A 20,462-nucleotide genomic window follows, 5' to 3' on the forward strand; every position below is an offset into this window, starting at 1 on the left:
TCCAAAATTTATTCATGTCAATAGGAAGATGGGAATAGGAGTCTGTTACAGCAACATCACCTTATTCTATGAATATCTTCTGAGCTAAAAGCCATAAATAAGCATTTTTAAATTTTAATAATTTACTATCTGACAACTTGATTAGCTCAATCTCCCCCTCTCCTTTTTTTAAGATCAAAAAGACACTTGGAAAAAAAACCTGAGTTAGAAAAAGATTTGTTATCTGGTTATTAGAGTCCTTCACTTTCTGAACTTTCATACCACATTCTGAACTGTCCCTTTGCTGGGGTAAGGCACCCCTATAAGATTTAGAATGGGTGAGATGTATGCTTGTGGGTCATAAAGTGGGTGAAGAGCAGTTGGGAAGGTGAAGGAGGGACAGAATCAATTACAGAACATGAGGAAACTCCAAAAGACCAGACTGCAGTGTAAGCAACTGTGTGACCCCACCCATGTCTTTCTGAGCCAGTTCCCTGGAGTCCAGGATATGTCTGCTAATCTCCACCTTGGCCATCATTAGTGCTTATGAAAGCCCAGAAGATACAGTCATGGATCTTTAAGATCCCTCTAATTTTTCCGGCTCCAATCAGATTCTTTCATTACAGAGGAGAACTTACCCTCACTGCCTTCCCATTTTCTGAGCATCGACAGTGACAGTAAAGCAAAGAATGCATCTCACAGTCTGTCTGGTGCTTCTGGTGGCAGAAGTCTCTAGAAGTGTGGCTGGCTCTCCATCACCGCTCTGCCTGCCTCTGAGCCAGTGTTTCATCTCTGTTCTCATCACTTGTACATCTTCCTCCCCCCGTCAAGTCCTTAGCTTGGAATGTATCTTCATATGCGATATTTCTTCCCCACCGTTTGATTATATCCACTTAAATTCAGACAAGGCAATCCATGCTCCCTCCATTGTGACAGAGTTATCCATTCCATCTGATCAGATCAGAAGAGGTGAAAGGTTTTCTTCATATTTTATAGAAGGGGAAAGTGAAGATCAGACTACCCAAGGCACAGAGCAAGCTCCAGGAGACGAGGAATGAAGGCAGGGGCTTTTAGGTTTCCACTTACACTCCCCCAACCCAATTTAATCCTTGTCAAACAAAGGTAATAATAATAAGTTAAAGGCACCAAAGGTACCATGTCAACTTGAGGAAGCCAATATACTGAGGGCTGTGTACCGACTGGAGTTTTTAAGAAGTCCACCTGCATCCTGAAGGCACAGCACAGAGAAGGCTGAGCTGGAAGACAGAATACAAACTCCCAAAGGCCTCTAGTAAGTCACAAAAGTTATCAGAAGCCAAAGCACAATGACCAATGTTAACAAGTCTAAGCATATGAGGAGGTGAGAACTTACCGTGTCCCCGATCTTCAGGCCCTCGCACTTCCTCTGACCAGGGTAGGATACACCGTCCTGGCAGGTAGCAGTGAAGAAGAGATTAAGATCCTCAGGCTGATCCCAGACAGACAGCTCCACTTTAGACCGGATGCTCTGAACAGAGAGAGAAGAAGCCGGAACCACTCAGTCAAGGCTACAGCTGAGATGCTCTCCACACTGGTCCTCTGATGCCCACATGGCTTCCTCTGACTCTGGGGTCTCAAGCCAAGGTGAGAGCCAGTGAGCTAGGTTCGCTGCTCCTCCCTCATCCCTTTCCTCCTCTCCACACCCACACACCATCGTACTAGGCTGGGCCTGAGGTCTCCCTCTGGGAGCTCAGAGAAGTGGCTAGTGGTCCACCTGCCGCACGATAACCTCATCTGATTCCAAGGGTGATGAACTGTCCCTGCTCATCTCTGCAGAGCCATCTCTCATCCCCACCCTCAGCTTTAGACATGGAGCTCTTCATATCTTGCCAGGTGCTCCCTAGACTATGGGCCTTGCACATGCCTGGGGTTACGGTCCTTTGCTCAACTGCTCCTCTCTCTCCTCCCCTGACCAGCTCCTTATCATCCCTTCCCATCAGCTCAGCAGGCACTTTCTCCTGGAACCCACCCTCCACTGCTCACCATCCCATCCATCCCCCATCAGATGAGGTCCACATTCATGAGCTCTCAACTACTTTCTGAGAGAACATAACATCTTATGTGTGGATATGTCCTCAAGACAATAGATGAAACCAAAATCGAGTTAAAATTATCCATCAGAATAGAAAAGATAAAAGACTAAAAACACCAAATGTTGGAACGGAGTTGGGGCAACTGGGGCTCTCAAACCCTGCTGGTGGGAGTGTGCACTGGTACAACCCTCAAGAAAAACATCAGTTGGTACCTACTAATGCTTAGGTCAACCTTAGACAAGAAATTCACATCAGGATCATATCCAACAGAGATGTGTACTGACCAGCAGACACATACAACAATGCTCACAGCAACACTGTCTGTAACAGCTAGAAACTGGAACTAGCCAAATGCTTATCGATAGAACAGAATTTTTGTTCCAAATTATGGTGTGCTCATGTAGAATACCATACAGTACAAGAATGAATGAAACATGACTGCCTGTTGCCACACAGATGAATCTCATAAATATCACATAGTCCAAAAGAAACCAGATGTGCACAGCATACAATCTATGATTCTGCTTATTTATACTATCCCCTGGGGGATAGTAATAGAAGAGGACATAGGAGTTCTGGAGTCAATAATAGTAATATTCCATTTTGGCCTGGGTGGCTCAATACTCGGGGTGTATTTAGTTTGTGAAAAGTCTACACAATTGTCTGTACGTCTCCAAGTTTTAAAAATCGCCACTGAAAATCTCTAAGGAGGATATACTTTGGAGACAGAGGCCAAATGAACTAACTTGTAATTAAGGTACATCTTATAATAAGGATTTTTTATACACTAAATACACTCAGAATAGCAGGTTGCACACACATTCCAAGAGACACATGGATCTCCCTCCCCAGATCAGCTGACGGACCTTCAGCCTCTATCTCCCTCCTTGGGTGCACTCCAGCAACAAGGCTTTGGGCAGAGGAAGGCAGAAGTGCTTCCTGCTCTCCTAGGGCTGCTTATCTTTTTTTTTTTTTTTCCTGCTGAGCATGAAGTGTTAAACCTGCATTAGTTAAATATGCAGTTTTCCCAACACATTAACAGCTTATTGAAAACACTCTCTGCAAAAAATAGTCTCTCCCTTTGCCACAAATTGTCTAAGTGCTTCTACAACTCTAAAAATATTCTCTCTTAAATCCACTTCCTCTTCTCTTGGTAGTGCCAGCCTCCACTGGCGGAGGACTGCGAGAGTGCCACTCAGCACGCACAGCTTTGCTGAACGCAATCTGTTGCTGTTCAGTTGCTCAGCCATGTCCTGCTCTCTGCAACCCCATGGGCTGTAGCCTGTCAGCCTCCTCTGTCCATGGGATTTCCCAGGCAAGAATGCTGGAGTGGCTTGCCATTTCCTTCTCCAGGGAATCTTCCCCAACCCAGGGATCGAACCTGCATCTGCTGCATTGCACGTGGATTCTTTATTGCTGAGCCACCAGGGAAGCCCTGCTAAATGTGGTCAGTTTTTTTTACAAATCTGTTCTCCCCACTGAGCTGTGAATTCCAAGGACCATAGCATATTTCTCTCTAGGACTGAATATAAACTTTTATTGAATGGATGGATGGAGGGAAAGATGGATATTTTTAACAACAGCTGTGCTAGGCAGCTCAGGCTTAGCGGAAGAAAATTTTTGGAAGATGAGGTAAATTAAAATTGTATATTTTAATTGTGAGTAAGTGAGGATGAGGCAAAGCAGTTTATCATTAAAGGGCTAGGTAGACTGGAGCTATTTAAATTCCTTAGGCTCAGTCCCATGAAATGCGAAGGCCCCATGGCTCACAAACAAGACATTGGGAAGAAGCATCAGTACTTGCCATCAAGATCTCCTGAAGCTACTGCCTGGAAGAATTAACGGGGAATCTGGCGGAGGAAGGGGACTCTGAGGACTGAACTCCTAGTCGATGCATGGGTAACTGTAGCAGATGGACACGGAATCTTATGTCCTACTCTGGCCACAAGACCCCTAAGCTTTGTGTTCAGATCCACAGTGTGTATTATTCTCGATCCCCATGCAGTCTCTGGAATGAGAAACGCTTTAAGATGTTAGCAAGGGTAGGAACTGTGGAGATTATTCAGTTCAAACTTCCCATTTTATGAAGTGGGAACTGAGCCCACTTAGCTGGCAGGGGCAGGCAGGATCAGAACCGGGCCTTCTGGGTCCCCCTGCAGTGCTCTCTGCAGTTATACACTTCTTAACTGGAAACTGGCTCTGACCTCAGGGAGGTGGATGCTTAGGGCGTATCCTGGTTGAGTCAGTCTCCCCTCAAAGATTATGAGTTTCTGGAGGGTAGCACTGTGTTCTGTTCAGTTTTATCCCCAGGAGGTAGCATGACGCCTGCCACACGTTAAGCTGTCTCTGTTTGTTGAATGAATGAAGGAAGGAAGAAGTGGCTGGGGTACAGGATACAGCAGAAAATCAAAGCCACAGCCAATGCAGTTGTGATGTATGAAAACATTATTTGTCACTCCTGAAATTCAATGAACTCCTCCCAAATTTGTTTCTGAATATGATTCCTTATTCCTCACAGCCTAGAACGAGTAGACAACGTCAAGAAGTTTAAAGGCTGTTAAATACCCAGGCTAGGTGACATCTGCTATCATTTTAAGGCAGGCCAGCTGTGGAGCGGGAAGAGCAGACCGTATGGCAACAGAGAAAAGAAAACCATGTGCTGGGTGAGGAGGCCTCTGACGTCACCCTCCACGTGCAGCTCTAGTGGCGTCCAGCACACCCTGTTCTTGCTCATCCTGAAAAGGGACCCCCAGAATTTCTCCCCGAGTTCGACCCTCCCTTTGTCTATGTGACACAATGCTTGGTGTCATGTGTACGCACATTCGTGCACCGAGTGCCCTACCTCCGAGCTCTGGAAGGGAACCCAGAACCATAGCGCAAAGCTCCACACCGGGGATCCCTTACAATGAAGAATCTGGCATAGCGAGAAAAAATGTAGCAATCAGAGCCCAGAGGTGCAGACGTCCCACCATGAAAGCTGAGAAAAACAGACTCGATTCTGCGAGACGATACGTTAGACACACCCTTCCTGCTGCACTCCCTCCCCAGCCTCGAGTCACACCACCTCGTCCGATACGTGTGTTCCGCTGCAGTCCCTTCAGGATGTCCCCACAGATGGTGTGCCAGCACTGGGGGAGGCAGGCGTCCACACCACACTTAGTCATGCCTGTGTGACTCATAGGAAATCCACCACAAAGTGCGGAGGCGGGAAGGTGACGCCGAGAAACGCAAACAGTCCAGTTAGAGCCATGCCCTGACCCTGACCGGGCAGAGGAGCAGGTGAAAGGATAACCAGAGCCCCCACCACAGGCCAAAGTACACACATACACAGGGACCCGTGCAGGCTCAAATCCAGGAGACGTGTGGGCGGCCGAGGCCAGTCCTTACCAGAGAGGACCGCAGCCAACGAATCAGGTGCTAATGAACACGGAACACCAACGTGCCCCCCAACACAGCTCCCACCAGCTAGACTTGGCTCTGAACACCTTGCTGTTTCACATTTCTATAGTTAATGTATTTCTTTAAAATTTCCACTGAAGGAAAGAGCAGAAGTAGGGAGCGACCAAGGGTCCCAACTTTTCAGGGTGACTGACACGTTCACTGGGGTGATGATTTTACAGGTGTGTACAACTGTCAAAAACTTATCAAAGCATGCACTTTAAATCTGTACAGTGCATTATAAATTATAGTTTGTTAATTACTTCTCAAGAAAGCTGTTTTCTTTTTCCACTGAATTTGAATAGCTACTTTGGATCGTATTCCAGAAATGCCCATTTTAAAGGGCGGGTTTCACACACTCACTCTGGAGTCACAGAGTCTGGTTTCCTGACATGTTTCCTTTCAGACACACCAATCTAACTCAGGGAGCAGCTATAGTACTGGACCCATAGAGGTCCTTGGGGGCTCACTCCGGGTTCCAAATGTAGCCCCTGCCTGGAATAGATCTTCTCTCTACTCTGCCTGTTCCAGAATCCTCAGCCACAGAGAGGGCTCCCTGCTCCCCTCCAGAACTCTGCCTAACCCAGGCCCCTGGGTTTCCATTAAGAAAGCGAATTCATCTGTCGTGAGTCCTGCTCAGGTCATTGCACCGTGCCTCAGAGGGAGAGCAGCTGGCTGCCAGCTACCCAGGATGTCAGAACTCAGGAGCTGACTGAGGATGGAGGTGCTGGGAGACGGCTCCTCCCCAGAAGCCCAGGAGAAACCTGCACCCCATGCCGGAGTTCAGGACATAGTCACCTTTCAGCCATTTCTTCCCCAAAGGCTCTGGCCTGGCAAGAGGTAAGCAGTGGTCATTCCACGGTTGAGAGCCGGTCAGCAACAGTCCCCCTGCTAACCCAGGGGTCTTCAAGCCTTAGGACTCCAGCAGGATGGGGCAATCAGTCCAGGGCAGGCCTCTGGCTCTCGTTCTGACCCTCCTGTTCATATTCAGAGCTTGAGACCCTGGGTATCACGGTGAGGGGGGCCCTTAGGACAGAGGTGATGTGGGGCAGGCCTGGGCCCTCCCTCACACACACCCTGCTCAGACTCCCTCACTACATTACGCCTCCACACACTGCAGGAATCTGAAAACCACAAAGCGTAGCTAACCTGGAGACCTGGTCTCACTGGGCTCTGTGCTGGACATGATGAAGATTAAAGGTCAGAGATCAGAAAAGAGGATGTTAGTGTGAGAGGAGTGAGTTAGGAAGGAGAAGGAAATCCAGTTTCTCTCAACAGGAAGTTTCAAGAATGAGGATCAGAGTATGTATGAGAGAAAGAGGACCCTTAGCTGCACAGAATCAGGGGACAGGTACGGGCAGGCGGGAAAACCTGCCCCAACTCCTTACTGCCACCCACTCACCGCCTTCAGGACCAGGAGAGGGCTGGCACCCTATGCTCCAGGACCTCGGTAACAAGGGTATTACCTACAGCCCCTGGTCTAGCACAGCAGCATTCTGTGACCCCAAATAAGGCTACCACAGTAGGAAACAAATTCAGCTGGAAAGACAGAGGTCCAAATGTGCATGTGTAAATCATTCATGGGAAAGTAAGACGGTTTTTCTAATACCGTGTGATGCCAGTGCAGTTGACTGTATTCCTAGGTTAGCCCATGGGTCTAGTCTACATAATAGAGCCAGCTAAACTACACTTACTCTATGTAGAACTTTGTTTTTAATAGGCAGATGCACTCTGAATTCCAGCTCGGGAACCACCAGGCCTCATGAGGGGCTGGGTGGGCACTGGAGGCTTCACAGGGAGGGGCACATACGTGCCAGCACAAGAATCGGGGCTCGTCATTTCCCCGAGGAGAGGAGGTCTGTGTCGAGCACTTTTTGGGTGTTAGGAATGGAGGGGAGGGGGTGGGATGGAGAGAGATTTGGGAATCGCAGATGACTGGCTTGGGATGCAGCAGTGACCCCCTAAATCATGTCCTTAAGCACCATACTTATTACTACAGCAGAGTCAGGCTAATGGAGCTAAAACAACACAGTATTTAACAGCCCCGCAGGCTCCCTTGAAAAGGACTTGAATACAATTAGAGCCTACGCAAGTAGGCAAAAGAACTATTGTGGACTCTTGTTGGATTCTTCTGATCCATTTTAGTCTATGGCTCAATGTGGAGCTCCAGGAGCCTGGGGAATTTCAGTCCTGCTGGGAGGCGAGCAGTGAGCGTGCTTCTCACTTCTTGCCACAGGGAACACAGTGGCATGATGGCCCAGGCACCTGGATGGATGAAGAGCAGTACCCACCACCCAAGCGTGGTGCCCTAACGGGGACCGGGGTTACCACAAAGTCAGAACCCAAGCACATCCCAGGGCCACCAGCCAGAGACTGACTGAGCCATTTGCTGCTTCACTGGGATCCGCTTACAATGTGAGTCAAGGTGTGGCAGGGGTGAGGGGGGACCGATGCACAGGCAGGATGCCTTCTCTACCCCGAATCCAAACGGAGGAGGAAGGTGCTAAACTCAAGAGGCAGGAGGCAACACACGGAACCAAGCACCCCAGCACAATGGCGCCCTTCCAACCCGAGTCTGCACCAGCTCCTGGAGCCCCAAGGGGAGAGGGTGGGGGTGAAGGTGGGAGAAGAAATCGGTGACTTACGTTGTATGCATTGATAATCAGTTGAAGAATATTTTTGGAGTCTCCATGTAAAATCTCCACTGTTGTTCCAGGTATCAGGGCTGTAAAATTCTTGCGAGAAAAAAACAAAAGAAAATAAATGAGCCCACTCTGCCTTTCCATCCTGTCCAACAGTGAACACTGCCCTACTGAGCTAGAATGGTCAGGGCCCTCCGCACTGCTTCTGCCACTCCCTGGCACCAGAACTCAGAGATGCCACACCAAGCACAAGGGAATGGAGCTGTTGCAGTAGGCTGTGGAATCTCGGTTCTGCAAGGTCTGAGTGAGAAGGGTCTGACAAGATGTGTTTCTAAAGTACAACATCAGGCTTCTTCCTGGAGACCCCTCCTCTCTGGCATGTACTGGAAAACATGAAATTCTTCTGAAATTCCATCTTCTGAAATTCTGAAATTCTTCTTCTGAAATTCCATCCTCTAGTGTCAACATAGGGAGCCCTGGTGGCTCAATGGTAAAGAATCCTCCTGCAATGCAAGAGATGCAGGTTTGATCTCTGGCAGGATTCTCGCCTGCCAGAAGAGCCTGGCAGGCTACAGTCCATGGGTTTGCAAGAGTTGGATGCGACTTAGTGATTAAACCACCACCACCACCAGAATCAATATATTCTCAATGTTCTTGTCCTCTCTTCTAGACTACGTAGGTATTCCCAGTTTCCGTTCAAAGATGCCCTCAACCTGTCCAGGAAGAGTGAAAGAGGAAACTCTGCCAGTGGTCTCCAAGACAGTCTCTTTCCTTAGCAGGGAACTGAATGGGAATGGTGCCTTCCAAGGAGGTCTGGTATCTCTGGGTGAAGTCCTTGGCAAAGCAGGCTGCCTTGACGTGGCTGCCTTTCTTCTTTCACTGGTACCAAGGCCTGTGTATGTCACTTACTAAAGTGACAGAAACATCTAGAAATAGCCACCACCCTCAGCCTGCCTTGGACTGGACATGCTTCCTCCCTGAGTGAGGTGTACTTGGTTCTGAGCAAGGCTGGCTTAAGCCAAGGTGGGTCTCTTCCTTCCTGAAGCATCTGGAGTACAGCCCGTGCAACCGCCTCTCCAAAACTGATCCCTGTAAATGGCCATGTCCTATCCTGCTATCTTCACTAAACAAAGACAAAAAAAAATCTCTTTCTCTTGTTTTCATCTAAAATTGATTCAGACTAAAAGAAGGTAAGAACTTAAGAAGATATAAGTGGCGTTTTATCAATGATCATCTCAGGCAGGTACAGTAGAAACACACCTTCAGACAAAGGTTCTCTTGCGGATATTTAAGAGCAGCAGAGAGAGGGGACTGGGGTTGACCGTTCTGGAGGTGGGGATGAACTTCTCATGACCTCTCATTTCAAAGGATATCAGAGGTGAGCTGGGCTTCACACCAACTGACACGAACACTCCGGGAGCAGCTCGCAGGAGAGTTCTAGTGAAAGGCGATTTGCCCATGATTGTGGGGGAGAAGCACATTCATGAGGGGAGAGTAGAGCGGTGGCCCGTGGGATGACTGGGGAAAGTCTTGTAACAGACTCATACAGACTGCTCTGTGCACTCAAGACACTTACTGTTTTCTTTGGAAATTCCTGCCCCAGACTAACCCACTGGTCTCCCACACTCTGCGGGAAGGCACACAGACTCTGCATGCAGCCTGTCTACATGTACGCCTAGTTTTCTCTCTGCACATCTTCCTTTTATATCTTCCTTCCCTATTCCCTGGGTGTTTCCATTTCATCATCTGAAAAACAGGAATTGATACTGTTTCCCTCATTATCAAATTAGAAACCATATGTTTAACTCGCTTGGTATGCTCTGCTATATGAATACTTAAGAGCTTCCTCAATACCATCATTTTCTACTAGATCAAGACAGGACTATACTCCACGCTCCTTTGGATATCTGCCCACACAGAGCAGGGCTGTTAACACTCCTCATGCAGCCGCCCCACACTTCACATGGCCCCACATTCCATTCTCCCAATCATCTCAGAGTCAGCAGGGCCCCCAGGTTCAGTCCACCAGCCTCCCTTGCTCCCTTTCAGGTGTACCTTATAGAGCATATAGTGGTTTTTCGTCACTGCAAAGATGAGGTTGATGTTGTTCTCTGCCAATTTCTCTCCAAGCAAGGCAAGGGATGGATAGTCCTAGGGCCAAGGCAAAAGTCAAGGCTGTAACATTTCTTGCAAGTAGAGACACTAGCACCTGGCTCTAGCATGCACTCAGTAACTCAGCACCTGTGCAGATAATAAGCATCTTCCCCTAGCAGCCCCTTAACAGCTAAGCCCCCTGGGCAGCTCCTTACTGAGAAACTATGTAGGGAAGATTCTCCAGGAAAGGACCCTCTGGAACCCACCAAACCAGACTCACTCCTCCTGCCCCTCTCAACCCAGAATGCAGAAGTGATGAGTGGAGGTCTCCCACACTTGGTCCATGTTTCCATCCCTTCCGCAGGAATGCGGCAGAGTGGGGAAGCCAGCAGGACAGCAGTGACCACATCCTGCCATCAGCACCTGCTTATCTGTCCTCTCTCCCCTAAGACTTTCTTCCTGATCTCCTTGCCCTATTTTCCTTTTCCCATGCCCAGTGCTGGGCCTGCCAATGTCCTGCACAGGTTCTGCTCAGTCCTCTCACGGCTCAGAATGGGCAGAAAAGGCTGCTGACATTTGGACAAGTTGGGCTGTGGTGTGGGAAGGGGTACAGAGGAGGGAGGGAGGGATGGAGAATGCTCCCTGAAGGATGCTGCAAGGCAGCTTAACAAAGTCCTGAAGGATTTTAAGGGCCGATAATGAGTTTGGAAGGAATGATGCTAAAGCTGAAACTCCAGTACTTTGGCCACCTCATGCGAAGAGTTGACTCATTGGAAAAGACTCTGATGCTGGGAGGGATTGAGGGCAGGAGGAGAAGGGGACGACAGAGGATGAGATGGCTGGATGGCATCACTGACTCGATGGAAGTGAGTTTGAGTGAACTCCGGGAGTTGGTGATGGACAGGGAGGCCTGGCGTGCTGCGATTCATGGGGTCGCAAAGAGTTGGACATGACTGAGAGACTGAACTGAACTGAACTGAATGGGTCCAGGACTCCTCCAGAACCACTCCAGTGAGGTTCTACAGTTATCAGGTAGTATAGTTAGGAGTTCTTTCTCTGGACTCCATTATTTTTGACCACCTCTTAAAACTGGAGAAAATGGGTTAGTCCAGCAAGATTTAGAAAGAATTTCTCTATAGTCACCCACTCTACCAAATGCACTCTGGAAAGCGCATCTGGGAACGAAGAGGATATTTGGGAAGAAAAAACAAACTTTGTACAGCAAGTGTGAAAAAAATCTTAATTGTTGGGTCTGGGTGACAGGTAGGTAGAAGTTCATTTACTGGCCTATTATATGTTTGAAATTCTGCATAAATTCTATTTAACTGCACAACCACAGTGACAGACTACTGAAAGTGGCAAGTCCCTGGGGCTTCTCAGCCAGTACAGGACACCTGCCACCTGCCCCAACACTGATGGAACGCAGGGCCTCAGGAAACCCATTTCTAGAAACCAGGAAGTCTCATCTTTGCTGGTCTTGCCTCATAACTTCTGTCCCAGTTTTTTTCCTCTGCGGAACACAGTCCTCTCTCTCGTGTAAAATCGCCTCTTCCCTTTGACATCTATCCTGTCTCACCCACCTCTTCCTTCAACTAAACATTTCTCATGTGGGTGCACAACAGCAGAAAGCTGAACCAGCTACAGAAATCCTTGAGAAATGCTCTAAGGTAATGATGAGCAGGAGTTCTGGAAGCCCAGTTGGAGGAGATGGAATAGAAACCCAGTCCCAAGAAAGGATGGGGAAGTCAGTGAGGAGAAGTCCGGAGGAAGGTGGTCAAGGCTGGGTGAGGCCTCAGACCACAGGCAAGGTCGCAAGGGCGGTGCTGGGGGTCCAGCCCTTACCATCTGGTTGGACGCCGTGTACTCGTTGGCCTCGTTCAGGTGGCACTGGCCATCGTGCGGCTGCACCAGGCCCCCCAGCTTTCCGTCCAGTGCGATGTGGGGCACGTCGTCCGTGGTGAACACCAGCAAGTGCAGCGCATCCTTTCGCCAGCCGATCTTCTCCTGAGGCACAGAAGTTGACGGGTTTAAAGGCTTCCTGGCTGCCCTGGGGCATCAGACGGGGCACTGGCCCTTACCAGGGGTTGTGGTGCGGATCACAGGTGATCCTCTGCGTGCACAGCTGGGGGATCACTCTACAAGCACTGTGGGATCACAGAGAGCCAGCTGATGGGGAAAGCCAAAGGGCAGAGGTGAATCTCCACCGCGGGGTTCACCTGTGCCTGGAACCCCTCGCTGCAGGCCACCCTGCCCTCGCTGCTCCCACTCTCTACCTGATAGCCACTCCTGGAGGCCTCCCCTTTGAGTCTCCCCTAGTATTCCTTGCACAGAATAGCCTTTAGCCTACCCCAACTTCCCCACACTCCAACACACTCGGCTGGCTGCCACGGTCTAAGGTGACCGACCGGTAAGTGACCACTTCAGTCCCCCAATTAAGACACAAATCACTCAGAACAGAGCACCCAAATGACCAACAGATGGATCTGTCTTTGGAGAATTTGGTAAAATCTGCCATCTTTCTGGTAGATGCAAACCACTTCAATCATTAATTGAACTACTCCAGTGATTAAGGTCAATCAGATAACCTCTCTTCTCCCTTTAACTGCTTCCCTGTATGGAATATGTCCACGCTTCAGACAGTAGCATGGCTCAATACAGGCTATAGTGTCAGGGAAGGACTCTGTTTTAAATCTTTAACCACTGTGGCCCTGACATTACACAAAGCACTCCTAGTCATTACCGTTAGGAGCAGCTAGATCCTGATACAGGGCAACAAAATCTGGGATTGGGGTGCTTTCATAGCAGTAGTGAAAGAAAATACATGGTAGCAGGACGAACACAGGAAGGGTCTAAACACTGCGGACTTATCTGCACACGAACACTTGACACTGAAATAGGAGACCGGATTCATAGACTTCACAAGTTAAAAGCTATCACCTTACGGCAGATGAGGGGATGAGGGTATCATCCTTTCTTATCACCAAAATGATGGACAAAACAGCCTTTAAGAGCTATGACATTTTCTTATTCACTCGAAAAGCAGCATGGAAATAAGTCACAAAAAGAGTAATACAAGGAAGAAAAGGTGGTTTGAAAGGAAGCTAGCGAGGACTGAAAGCCAGGATACCAGCTGTGAGCAAGGAATCTACCTCTGGGGAATCGGTTTCCCAGATGCCCAACATTCAGCCAACAATTACTGACCTCTGACCTCGAGCAGGCTCCATGGAAGGCACTGGGTCTATGAAATCATCTGTTCCGGACTTCAAAAAGCTTGCAGTCAAGCAGAAATACAACTTCAACATATCAGGCTAAGTGTGCTAAAAAAGGTAAATACACTCTCAACAGAAACTGGGGGAAGAAGCGAGAAAGTCTTCCCAGGGCAGAGGAAACATAAACTGAGCTAAAGGTCAGGAGGATCCTTCCAGGAAGCTGGAAGAAGACATGAGGGGGAAGGCAGAAGCTGGGGATGGGGAGGTATCCTAGGCACTACTAAAGGCTCAATAAGAAGGCCAGGTACAGAGGACAGAATCTCCTCTGTCCATGGAATAATGGTCAGCCAAGAATAATGGAGTGGGTTGCCATTCCTTTCTCTAGGGAATCTTCCCAACCCGGAGATCGAACCCAGGTCTCCTGCCTTGCAGGCAGATTCTTAACCATCTGAGCCACTAGGAAGCCCAGTAAAGGCACGATGAGGAGGCCGGGCACATTTTCAAAACCCTGAGGAAGAAACCTAGAAAGTCCCTTACAGCCATGAAATCCTAAATTGTGACAAATCTAATTTAAGGGATTAGAAGTGGAGAGGAGTGGGTCCCCTTGGTGGCAAGACTGAGAATATGTTAGGAGGGCTAATAACTGGCATATATGAGAACTCAACAATGAAAACTCAAAACAATTTTGAAAAACAACAACAAAGTTGTGGAATTCATTCAATAAGGCCAAGACTTACTAAAAGCTACAGTAATTGAGACAGCGTGCTGCTGACAAAAGGAAAGACACTCAGACCAGTGGGACACAACAGAAACCAGAAATAGGCCCACACACATGTGGTCAATTTAATGGAATAATTATACATCTATTTGAAAAAAAATGAAGCTTAACCCATACCTCTCACTATGTACAAAAATGAACTCAAATAGGACCATAGACCTAAAACTATAATATGTCCAAAGGAAAGAAAGGAGAAAAAGCTTTATAATCTTGGTTTGTAATCTTGGTATAAGCAAGACTTCACCAAAATTAAAACCATCTTCTCTTTCTCAATGGTTTCTCATTGAGAAAATGAAATGACAAGGCATGATTGGGAGAAAATGTTTGGCAAAAAATAAAAATCTGATAAAGGACTTGTACTCAGAATGTACCAAGCACTCTCGTAGGTTGGTAACAACACAAACAACTGAATTTTTAAAAATAGAAACTTGAATAGACATTTTACCGAAGAAGAGATATGGATGGAAATAAGCACACAAAAGGATCCTCAACATCCTTAGTCATTAAGGAAGTGCACATTAAATTCGCAATGAGATGCCACTGGATAGCTATGCCAAAAAAAAAAGAGCCCTGAAGATACCAAGTGCTGGAAAGAAGGTGGAACAACTAGAACTCTCATAAATTGCTAGTGAGAATACAAAATGTTTTGGCAAGTTTGGAAAACAGTTTGGCATATTCCTATAAAGTTAAATACACACTGACTATCAACTCAGCAATCTCACCCTTTGGTATTTATCCAAGAGAAATGAAAACTTTTGCTCACATAAAAACTACTATGCAAATATTTATATAGCAGCTATTCATGATTACCAAAATTTAGAAACAATCCAGATGTCCATCAAGTGGTGAACACATAGACATACCGTCATACATCTCTAAATGGAATACTATTCAGCAATAATAAGGGACAAACTGCAGATACACACAACTCAGATGAATCTCCAAAGCTCCAGATTTAAGTGGAAAAAGCCTAAAAAAAAAAACCCTCAAAGGGAAACTTGAGCCTAACTTCATTCAGAAGACATTCATGGAAAGGCAAGTATATAGGGATAGAAAACAGATCAGTGATGGCCAAAGGCTGAGGCCAAAGACAGGAGTCAACAAGAGACACCACCAGAAAACTTCCTCAGGCGAAAGAAATCATCTACATCTCTTTTTTCATCAATTTTTTTCTTCATTTATATCTTAATTCTTGGGGTGGCTTTAAGACTTTATATATATAAAAGGGTGAATTTTACTCTATGTAAATTATCCCTCAGTACACCTGACTTGAAAAAAACCCTTGAAGAAGTACACATCTTTTGACTCAATGACTATCTCCTTCAGGAGACTATCTGCAAGAAGTATTCTGAAACACACATAGCAGTGTTCTTACTAATAGTGACAAAACGGGAAACAGGTGAATACCCTACTACTTGGGAACAGTTAAGTCAACTGAGATCTCTCCTCACTGCCATTAGAAATTGTGTTCATAAAAAGTATGAAATTATTGTAAACATTTATAACAGTGGAAAAGAATACAGTACTGTAATTAGAGTGTGATTAAATTTGGCCTTGGAGTACAGAATGAAGCAGGGCAAAGGCTAATGGCGTTCTGCCAAGATAATGCACTGGTCAGAGCAAACACCCTCTTCCAACAACACAAGAGAAGACATGTCTACATGTGGACATCAACACATGTCTACACAACACAACAACACATGTCTACATGTGGACATCACCAGATAGTCGACACTGAAATCAGCCTGATTAGATTCCTTGTAGCCAAAGATGGAGAAGCTCTATACAGTGAGCAAAAACAAGACTGGGAGCTGACTGTGACTCAGATCATGAACTCCTTATTGCCAAATTCAGACTGAAATTGAAGAAAGTGGAGAAAACCACTAGACCATTCAGGTATGACCTAAATCAAATCCCTTATGACTATACAGTGGAAGTGAGAAATAGATTTAAGGGACTAGATCTGATAGAGTGCCTGATGAACTATGGACGGAGGTTTGTGACATTGTACAGGAGACAGGGATCAAGACCATCTCCAAGAAAAAGAAATGCAAAAAAGCAAACCGGCTGTCTGAAGAGGCCTTACAAATAGCTGAGAAAAAAAGGGAAGCGAAAAGCAAAGGAGAAAAGGAAAGATATACCCATTTGAATGCAGAGTTCCAAAGAACAGCAAGAAGAGATAAGAAAGCCTTCCTCAGCGTGATGCAAAAAAATAGAGGAAAACAACAGAATGGTAAAGACTAGAGAGCTCTTCAAGAATTTAGAGATACCAAGGGAACATTTCGTGCAAAGATGGGCACACTAAAGGACAGAAATGGTAGGGACCTAATAGAAGGAGAAGATATTAAGAAGAGGTGGCAAGAATACACAGAAGAACTGTACTAAAAAGATCTTCATGACCAAGATAATCATGATGGTGTGATCACTCACCTAGAGCCAGACATCCTGGAATGTGAAGTCAAGTGGGCCTTAGAAAGCATCACTACTAACAAAGCTAGTGGAGGTGATGGAATTCCAGTTGAGCTATTTCAAATCCTGAAAGATGATGTTATGAAAGTGCTGCACTCAATATGCCAACAAATTTGGAAAACTCAGCAGTGGTCACAGGACTGGAAAAGGTCAGTTTTCATTCCAATCCCAAAGAAAGGCAATGCAAAGAATGCGCAAACTACCGCACAATCGCACTCATCTCACACGCTAGTAAAGTAACGCTCAAAATTCTCCAAGCCAGGCTTCAGCAATATGTGAACTGTGAACTTCCAGATGTTCAAGCTGGTTACAGGAAAGGCAGAGGAACCAGAGATCAAATTGCCAACATCCGCTGCTGCTGCTGCTGCTAAGTCGCTTCAGTTGTGTCAGACTCTATGCAACTCCATAGACGGCAGCCCACCAGGCTCCCCCATCCCTGGGATTCTCCAGGCAAGAACACTGGGGTGGGTTGCCATTTTCTTCTCCAATGCATGAAAGTGAAAAGTGAAAGTGAAGTCGCTTATGTGTCCAACTCTTCGCAACCCCATGGGCTGCAGCCTACCAGGCTCCTTCGTCCATGGGATTTTCCAGGCAAGAGTACTGGAGTGGGTTGCCATTGCCTTCTTTGGCAACATCCACTGGATCATTGAAAAAGCAAGAGAGTTCCAGAAAAACATCTATTTCTGCTTTATTGACTATGCCAAAGCCTTTGACTGTGTGGATCACAATAAACTGTGGAAAATTCTGCAAGAGATGAGAATATCAGACCACCTGACCTGCCTCTTGAGAAACCTGTATGCAGGTTAGGAAGCAACAGTTAGAACTGGACATGGAACAAAAGACTGGTTATAAATAGGAAAAGGAATACATCAAGGCTATATTCTGTCACCCTGCTTATTTAACTTCTAGGCAGAGTACATCATGAGAAACGCTGGGCTGGAAGAAGCACAAGCTGGAATCAAGATTGCCAGGAGAACTATCAATAACCTCAGATATGCAGATGACACCACCCTTATGGCAGAAAGTGAAGAACTAAAGAGCCTCTTGATGAAAGTGAAAGAGGAGAGTGAAAAACTTAACTTAAAGCTCAACATTCAGAAAACTAAGATCATGGCATCTGGTCCCATCACTTCATGGGAAATAGATGGGGAAACAGTAGAAACAGTGGGTGACTTTATTTTTCTGGGCTCCAAAATCACTGCAGATGGTGACTGAAGCCATGAAATTAAAAGACGCTTACTGCTTGGAAGGAAAGTTATGACCAACTTAGACAGCATATTAAAAAGCAGAGACATTACTTTGCCAACAAAGGTCCGTCTAGTCAAGGCTATGGTTTTTCCAGTGGTCATGTATGGATGTGAGAGTTAGACTATAAAGAAGGCTGAGTGCCGAAGAATTGATGCTTTTGAAGTGTGGTGTTGGAGAAGACTCTGGAGAGTCCCTTGGACTGCAAGGAGATCCAACCAGTCCATCCAAAAGGAGATCAGTCCTGGGTGTTCACTGGAAGGACTGATGTTGAAGCTAAAACTCCAATACTTTGGCCACCTGATGCGAAGAGCTGACTCATTGGAAAAGACTCTGATGCTGGGAAAGATTGGGGGCAGGAGGAGAAGGGGATGACAGAGGATGAGATGGCTGGATGGCATCACTGACTCGATGGACGTGAGTCTGAGTGAACTCCGGGAGTTGGTGATGGACAGGGAGGCCTGGCGTGCTGTGATTCATCGGGTTGTAAAGAGTCGGACACGACTGAGCGACTGAACAAACCAAGTAAGAAACCAGCATCACTTTCTATTAAAAAGAGAAGAGTTTGAAACAAAATACACCAGAATATCACTGGGGTTGAGATTAGAGGCAATAATCTTCCCCTTTTTTCCCTCAAACTATCTTTAATATCCAAGTGCAACTTTAAAAGACTTCAATGTTGGCTCTGTCATTTGCCTCCTTTATTCCACACCAGCTTCTCAAGTGGCATGCAGAAACCTACAGGAGAGTGACAACAAGCAGTGAGAATAACGTGAAACTTGGGAGCTTGAAGGTGGGCATGGGAGGTTTATGCCATTAGCAATTACCTGTGTAGATCTGACCACATTATTTAACCCTCTACATTTTTTCATGTTAGTAAGAAGGAAAATAGTTTATTAAAGTTTATTGATCACGTCCACTGTTCCATTCCATCTTCACTGCAAACTTTATGAAGGAGGTAACATATTGTCATCTTGCAGATGAGGACACTGGTGTTCAGACATTAAGAAACCAACCCAAGGTCACTGAACCAGTAAGGACCACAGAAGTCAGATTCAGATGATCTGCCTCTACACACAAAGCTGAACTATCCACTCACATAGGGAGACAGGAGGGCGTGTGATAACTGCAATAATTCAAAGTGCATGGTAGGCTCTCAATTAATGACTGCTGGGTCCAAGATAAAGGTTTGTTGAATTGGAAAATTACATCTGAAACAGAAATAGTTCCACAAATGAAGAGTAGTGTAGCATAATAATATTAATTCTGTCTTCTCTGAAGTGGACTCTCACTGTGTAAGTGATGTTAACAAACTTGGCCAAGAGGTTGGGCTGTGGAGAATGACGTGCTTATTCATTCACCCAGGCTTTGGGGCTGGGAGATTATACAAGCGCTGACTCCAAAGAGAATTTACAATAGAAATAATTTTCCCACTGTCTGCCTGGACTATTTTGAAGGCTTAAGCTTTGTATCCACATTTAGGACAGAGAGCAGTATTGGGAAAGTGGATTTTTTTTAAGGAATAACTATAATACAAAATGGAGTGTGGCATGGGGGCCAGTGTATGAGAGTGTCGGCAGAGGCAAGGCTGAGTTCAAGTCTTTGCTTTCTGAGACACTAAGTCAGTCATGTCGTCTCTCTAAGCCTCAGTTTCTCCATCTGTAAAATGAAAATAATCCTATTTTGCAGGGTGGTTGCTAGGTTAACAAGTATTTAGTACATATGATGGACTTAAAAAAGGATCTATGGTTATTACTCTCAGACTAGCAATAACTTTTACATCTTCTCCTTTTACTGCCTAATGTATGAGGCTCCACAGTTGCCACAGGGACAGTGAAGAATTGCAAACCAGGAAGTTTAAAAGCCTCCTGTTAATAAAAACCACTGATATCCTACCACACACCTAATGGCTAAATATTAAAAAGACTGGCCATATCAAATGCTGAGGGAGAAAATGTAACCAACATACACTGCTGCTAGGGATGTAAAGTGATACATGTACTCTGGAAAACAGTTGGATAGTTTCTTAAACAGTTAAACATCTTCCATATGACCCAGCCATTTCACTCCAAACGACTGACCCATGAGAAATAAAAGCGTCAGTTCAGTTGCTCAGTCGTGTCCGACTCTTTGCGACCCCATGGACTGCAGCACGCCAGGCCTCCCTGTCCAAAACCAACTCCCGGAGTTCACTCAAACTCACGTCAGTGATGCCATCCAGCCATCTCATCCTCTGTCGTCCCCTTCTCCTCCTGCCCCCAGTCTTTCCCAGCATCAGGGTCTTTTCAAATGAGTCAGCTCTTCGTATCAGGTGGCCAAAGTATTGGAGTTTCAGCTTCAGCATCAGTCCTTCCAATGAATATTAAGGACTGATCTCCTTTAGGACGGACTGGTTGGATCTCCTTGCAATCTAAGGGACTCTCAAGAGTCGTCTCCAACACCACAATTCAAAAGCATCAGTTCTTTGGCACTCAGGTTTCTTTATAGTCTAACTCTCACATCCATACATGACTACTGGAAAAACCATAGCTTTGAC

The 20,462-nt window shown here is 46.2% G+C and overlaps 1 protein-coding gene across 2 annotated transcripts in view; it reads right to left on the minus strand.

The window, feature by feature from the left end:
* Window positions 1–20,462, minus strand: part of ITGB5 (integrin subunit beta 5) — a 115,600-nt gene that overhangs the window by 38,736 nt on the left and 56,402 nt on the right. For both annotated transcript variants that reach the window (NM_174679.2, XM_024993427.2), the window contains 4 exon segments: window positions 1,352–1,486; window positions 8,135–8,224; window positions 10,187–10,282; window positions 12,068–12,229. In NM_174679.2, the coding sequence (NP_777104.1) occupies window positions 1,352–1,486; window positions 8,135–8,224; window positions 10,187–10,282; window positions 12,068–12,229 (483 nt within the window).

The sequence above is a fragment of the Bos taurus genome, chromosome 1 (genome assembly GCF_002263795.3).
Source record: "Bos taurus isolate L1 Dominette 01449 registration number 42190680 breed Hereford chromosome 1, ARS-UCD2.0, whole genome shotgun sequence".
In the NCBI taxonomy this organism is placed as follows: domain Eukaryota; kingdom Metazoa; phylum Chordata; class Mammalia; order Artiodactyla; family Bovidae; genus Bos; species Bos taurus.